Source organism: Chlamydotis macqueenii, chromosome 15 (assembly GCF_036417535.1).
Source record: "Chlamydotis macqueenii isolate bChlMac1 chromosome 15, bChlMac1.mat, whole genome shotgun sequence".
NCBI classification, from domain to species: Eukaryota; Metazoa; Chordata; class Aves; order Otidiformes; family Otididae; genus Chlamydotis; species Chlamydotis macqueenii.
In genome coordinates, this window is record NC_141570.1 from 628,162 (window position 1) to 634,161 (window position 6,000).

General features: G+C 56.9%; 1 protein-coding gene across 1 annotated transcript in view; it reads right to left on the minus strand.

Annotated features, from left to right (window-relative positions):
* Positions 1–2,309, minus strand: part of HS3ST4 (heparan sulfate-glucosamine 3-sulfotransferase 4) — a 57,880-nt gene extending 55,571 nt beyond the window's left edge. Inside the window, exon 1 of the mRNA XM_086759558.1 lies at positions 1,690–2,309. Within this exon, the coding sequence (XP_086615684.1) occupies positions 1,690–2,309 (620 nt within the window). The remainder of the gene's footprint in view (positions 1–1,689) is intronic.
* Positions 2,310–6,000: the final 3,691 nt, after the last annotated feature.

The following is a 6,000-nucleotide window of genomic DNA, read 5'->3' on the forward strand; positions in this document are numbered from 1 at the left end:
GTTCATGCCAGGACCGGGGAACCCATCCCCAACCTACTCTGGCCAGGACCCTCACCAACCAGCTCTGGCCCAGCCTTCTCCTCTCCCGCCTCTCTACCAGCGCAGCACAGCACCTGGGTTAGAAATCAGGTAAGCAATCCCCAGAGCCGCTGCAGGGAGAAAAGATTTCAAAACGCATTCTGCAAATGAGAATCTGTGTGCGCCTTTTACTCCACGAGAGGAGTTACACCCACTCTCTAGCTCTTTTCTTGTAGCATGGCTTTACAGATGAAAAAGCAGCTGCTTGCCATACTCAGCGCTTGATCTTCTTCTGCCTATTTTCAATAAAACCAAACCTTTTCATATGCCACATTCCAGCCTTTTCCAGCAAGTTTCTAGACTTACTTTTCAAGGCAAGCCTTTCCTGCAGGAAAACTCAGTAAAATAAGATTCTGCGTCTGAAATCAGCTATATAAGCGCAATAACCGCGGTCAGTCCTTTATTCCTTCCCCACGTCGGTACAGCATACCAAAACCACCCTCAGAAACAAATGCACTTTCCCAGTGCTGATCTCCACTCTATCAAAGTCCCTCAAGAAAATCCGTCAGCATTTTAACAAAGCCAAGTGGATGCTACACCAAATACGCGTTATGAAGACCTTACTTCCACAATCTCCACAGAAAATTGCCTGGAGTTCCCCACATTTAAATGGCATTGACGTGAAGGCTGCGTACTCTGTTTCAATAAAGAGTGACCAGATAATCCAAGCAGTAACTAACTTGCTGCCTCTATTTATTTTTTCCTTCCTTTTCAGAGCAGCTGAAGACTACTATACTAAGCGCAACAAAAAGACAGAACATTATCAGCCTCGCCACAGACTATTTCTTATAAAGAAACCAGTATGGGTTGCTTTTAACTTTAAACTAAAGAACTGCCAGTAATTTGCAAGTTCCACCTAGGTACTGCATTCTTTTTAATTCTGAGGTGTTTAAAGAAAGAGAGAAACCCTGAGCCATCAGAATTCATTGATTTGCTAAACCTGCCAAGGCACTTAACACTTCATTACTGCAATTCAGTATTTTCTAATAGCCAGGACTTCTAGAATAAGATTCCCTTAAGATGTTATGCTGGGTCAGACAACAATGTTTAGCGACTTCTTCACAAATAAAAATAGACCTTGTCAATTGAGAAAACTTTCTGATGTGGAACTTGTTGAATAAGGAGTCAATGGTATTTGTGAGGCGAACCCTGCAGCTGGTGTGAAAGCCGGCACCTTTTCTCACTTCAGAGCCCGAGCATCACCTAGAACAACTTGCCATCCCGTGCATTCCAGCAATTGTAATTACTGACCTATTTACAGGTGCTTTACACCAAGCGCAGCTGAACTGCTACGGTCTGCTCCAGCTCTCCCTGCGCGGCAGTTACAGAAAAGGAGTGTTTTTACACATTTTCTGCCTTCCCCCGCCCCCAAACACCGCATTTTAAGTCTCGGCAGCTGCCAGGCGAGGCTACCGGCGACCGCGCGGCCGGCCTCGGCACCGCGCTTCGGCTGCGGGGCTCCGCACTCCCCGCAACCCCTGCCCGGGGCTCGAGCCCCCCGCAAGGCCATGTAGGGCGGCAGGGGGACCCCCGCCCTGCCCTGCGCGCAAGGACACACATCCCCTCCCCTCCCCCCCCGCTTTGGGGGCGGCCGCGCCCCCGCACCCTCACCTGTACCACTCCAGCCCCTTCTCGTAGTTCCTGTCGAAGAAGTGGGGCTCGGTGCCCACGGCGCGCACGTCGGGGTGCGCCCGGATGGCCTCCAGCAGCGCCCGCGTCCCCCCCTTCTTTACCCCGATGATGAGGGCTTGCGGCAGTCGCTTCTCCCCGTAGTCTGGCGTGGTGCTGCCGCTGCCGCGGCTCCCGGGGCTGCCGGCCCGGCTCAGCTCCTCGTCCGTGGTGCTCGACTCCTGCGGGTCCCGCTCGAAGGCTCCGCTCTGCGCCGTGATCACCTCCCCCGGGGCCAGTGGTGTCCGCGGCCAGGCGCCCGCCGCCCCCGCCCGGCTGCCGTTGGAGGCCCGAGCCGGAGCCGCGCAGGGGGCCGGGGGCCCGGCGCTGCCCGGGGGACTGGCGGGGGAGCGGGGGGCCGCCGTGGTGGGGGGCGAGCGCGGGGCCGCCGTGGCGGGGGGCGCGGCCGGGGAGCGCAGGGCGGCCGGGCCGGTGCCCCCCATGAGGCTGTAGCACAGGTAGGTGAGGCAGAGGGAGAGGCTGCACATGCAGAGGAGCTTCCGCGCCGGGGGCACCTTAGAGCCGCGCCCGCCCGGCGCCCCGGGCTGGGCGGGGGGGCACATGGCTGCTCCCCGCTCCTCGCCCCGGGCACCGGGCGCACATGGTGTCAGCCGCCGCCCGGCCGCCCCGGCCGCATGGGGCGCCGCTGCCCTTCCGCCCCGCCGCCGCCGCCGCCGTGGGGGGGGAGCCCCGCATGGCACGGTCGCCGCCGGCCCCCCCCGGGCACCGGGGCACCTGGGCTCAGCGCGGCTGCGCTCCGCTGCTGCCTCGGCGCCGCCGGCTCCGCACTGTTGCCGCCCGAGTTCCTGCTGCTAAACTTTGTGCCGGGTGGGAGGCGGGAGCGCGCTCCCGGCGCGGAGAGGGCCCGCCCCCGCCGCCGCGCAGCGTGCAGGGAGCGCGCCGGGCCCCGCGCCGGCACCGCCGGGCCGTTCAGCACCGCGGGCAGCGGCCGGGCAGCACCGCGGACAGCGGCCGGGCAGCACCGCGGACAGGGGCCGGGCAGCACCGCGGGCAGCGGCCGGGCAGCACCGCGGGCAGCGGCCGGGCAGCACCGCGGGCAGCGGCCGGGCAGCACCGCGGGCAGCGGCCGGGCAGCACCGCGGACAGCGGCCGGGCAGCAGCGGAGCCGCCTCCGGGCGGGGCCGGGGAGAGCTCGGGGCCCCGCCGGGGCAGCGCGGCCAGGGCAGGCCCGGGCTGATCCGACCCTGCTGGTCCACGCGTGCTGGGGACAGCCCCCAGTAGCCCCACACCCCGCCCTCCCCATCTGCTCCCCAGACCCCCCCACTGTGCCACATCCAGCCCTTGCCAGCACTCACAGCCGCAGGGAGGGCACATGCCGCCAAGGGCATGAGGCAGTGCCAGCTGTCCTCTACAAATCCTCCTTTCCCTCAGGAAAAAACACCATGCCACAGCTCCTTGACCCCTTGTCCTAGCCTGCCCCACTCTGCCCCCCTCAAAGTGCATTCTGCACTGGCCCCCAGGCCATAACTCCTGCCCAGATCCTCTGTCTCCCTAGAGAGGAATGCCCTGAAAGATCCCCTGGGTCAACCCCATGCAACAGGGCAGAGGTTCCCCAGCTCTGGCCCTCTGAGGACCTGCAGCAGACTTGGTAGGTTTCATAGGGCAGCCTGCTGCCTCCTGGGAGCTTGAGGAGAGGTGGCAGGCAGTGGGCAGGGGCAGGCAGTAGCTACTTTGCTGCTACAGTGGAGCTAAGGGCCAATTGGAACCTGGGAGGTTCATTGTTTAGGTGCCAGGAGCTGCCCCAGTAGGCGAGGTTAATTACACCCTTGCATGCTGCTCTTCCAGGGACTCTGTCCCCAGCCTTGGTGGAGCAGGTTGGGGCCATGAGCCACCACTTCTTCCCAGCTCCAAATTTTGGCATTTCCCACCTCCAGTTCTCAGCTTTGGCTTTAGCAAGGATTTGGGGGGCGGGGGCAAGAAATGCTTTAGTGTCTCTCAGCTTCCTCCAGTCCCTCATTCTGGGATCTCCCAGAAGTCTCTCCCTCATAGGTGGTGCCTTGTGACATTGGGGTGAATCACAGCTCTTGGCATCCTGGCCACGGTGGTCCCCCTCAGGAGAACAGTGCTGCCATCACTGTGGTACAGAGACGGATTGAAGAACACAGACATTTGCTAAAGCCCTGGCAGATGAACAAGCAACAATTTAACCTTTTGCACCTGAACTCCTACCCCCAAACCACCTGCACCATCTGAACACTGCAGATCACCCAAAGAGCCAGCACCTGATCCAGGCAGCAAAAGCTGCAGAGCAGCTGCCTGTTAACACATACAAGGGCCACAGCTGGGCTTCTGAGCAAGCGCTGGGAAAGTGCAGAGTACATTTCCAGCCTCGTGTTGCTGTGAATGATGGGTACCTCATGCTGCCTGCGAGCACGAGAAGTGTTTGGAGGCAGGGATCCTTCTCCACTCCTCCCCCTTGGGAAACTGCAGAGCTGTGCATCCCAGCACACCAGGCCTGGACGGGAGAGAGCTGGCAGAGCTCCCTCATGCCCACCTAGCTGATGACCCCTGGCCTAGATTGCACAGGGGAAGCCCAGGGATTGCTCCAAATCTTGCTGTTACTGTGTGAAACTCAGCAGGGAAAATCTCAGAGCAGCATGCCATTGGAGTCTCAGCTATGCTTGGTCTTGTGGCAAAAGCAACATTTAAAAAAAAAAATTAAGTGCCAATATTAACTAATGCAGAGCTGAGAAAAGTATTTGTCAAAAAAGGGGAAGAGCACAGACTTTTCCCACAATGAACAAAAGCTCAATGCTGCTCTCAGCTGGACATGTGTTCTCTCTGTGCAACTCCGGTGCTGGTACAGATTATTCCTTCATAATATATTTTTTATGGTACACATGAGACCTCTGAAATGCAGTGTCTTGTGTCCTCTAAATCATTTCCTGTAACTCGTGGATTCCTTTTCAACTGCATTACAGTAATGTGAATGTTAAGGGACTAACTTGAACTGACAGAGGCAAAGCCTCGCATCCCTCCCTCACAGCTCCCTGCCCCGCTGCTCAAAGGCAGCGGGCGCTCCACCTGCGGTGTCCCCTGGAGCTCTGTGGAGCCCACTGAGGAGGCACATGGTCCCTGCCTGGGACAGGCAGAGCCCATGGAAAGGCTGCTGCCAATTCAGCAATCACACTTGAACCTTAAATGAAAATCCCAACTAGACACAGTATGGGTTGTTGTGGGGGGGGGAGCACACACTGCAGGACAGACTTGACGTTCTCAGGAAGCCCTGAGGAGAGTGGGTTCACGCATACATAGGTCCTTTCACATAGCTGTTGTAATGTGTATAGATCTGCCTTGGAGATACATTTATTCCAAACTGGGAACCTACAGAGTCTGCTAGCGTCAATAAGCTTGCTCTCGAGTTTCCCAATATCACACATGCACACAAAAGAAGAAATTGTTTTCTGTTCCAAAAAGGTAAGATAAACCTCAAAATAGACACCATTTAATGAAGAGTCGCATGCTTTGGTCTTTTGTATACCGAGCACACATCTAAAATGCAGTGCTTAGCAAAATGCCCTGGTTTGACATCCTCGTGTCTCTTCTCCTGTGAAGTGCTGCACAGAAGACTAATAGGATTTGTAGGCATATCGTACATAACGGAAAGACTATTTCTGCTTGGGTACCAGCTTCCAGCCCAGAGGAAATTTTACAACCACAGTGTAAAGCCCTCTAAAACAAATGGTTTAGCCTTAAATGCCTGCTGCCTGGGCTCTGGCTCTTTTTAGTCATCATGGAAGGTGTATTTCTCCTGCATGGATGTCAAATGCATCCACAAGCAGATCTGAGTGTTATCCAAGCGCCTGGTGGTGTTCAGCCAGTGCATGCAATAGGAGCTGATGGAGTGTAACACTTTATTTGACAGTTCTGCTTTTAAAGACTTCTGTCTTTACACTGCGTACCTGCACGCTTCTATTCACATTAATTAGCATTGAGTGCTTCCCAAGCATCCAGTAAGAGTCCAGTCTAGTGAGCCCAACTGATGCTGTTAGCCATGAGGGACAATTGCCACAATATTCCAGTCTGGTGGATCGTCTAGTTCATGCTCCAGATTTTGGCAGGGATCAAGACCGGTTGCTCTGGAGAAAGGTGGAGAAACTCTGTAGTGGGCAGCCATGGAGCAGCCTCCTCTCAGATTCAGTTTCTTTTAAGTCCCCATCACTTAGTGTGACTTGTGGCTGTCCCAGCCTGGGGGACATGCCTGTGGTATGCTCATCTCCAAAGGGACAGCAG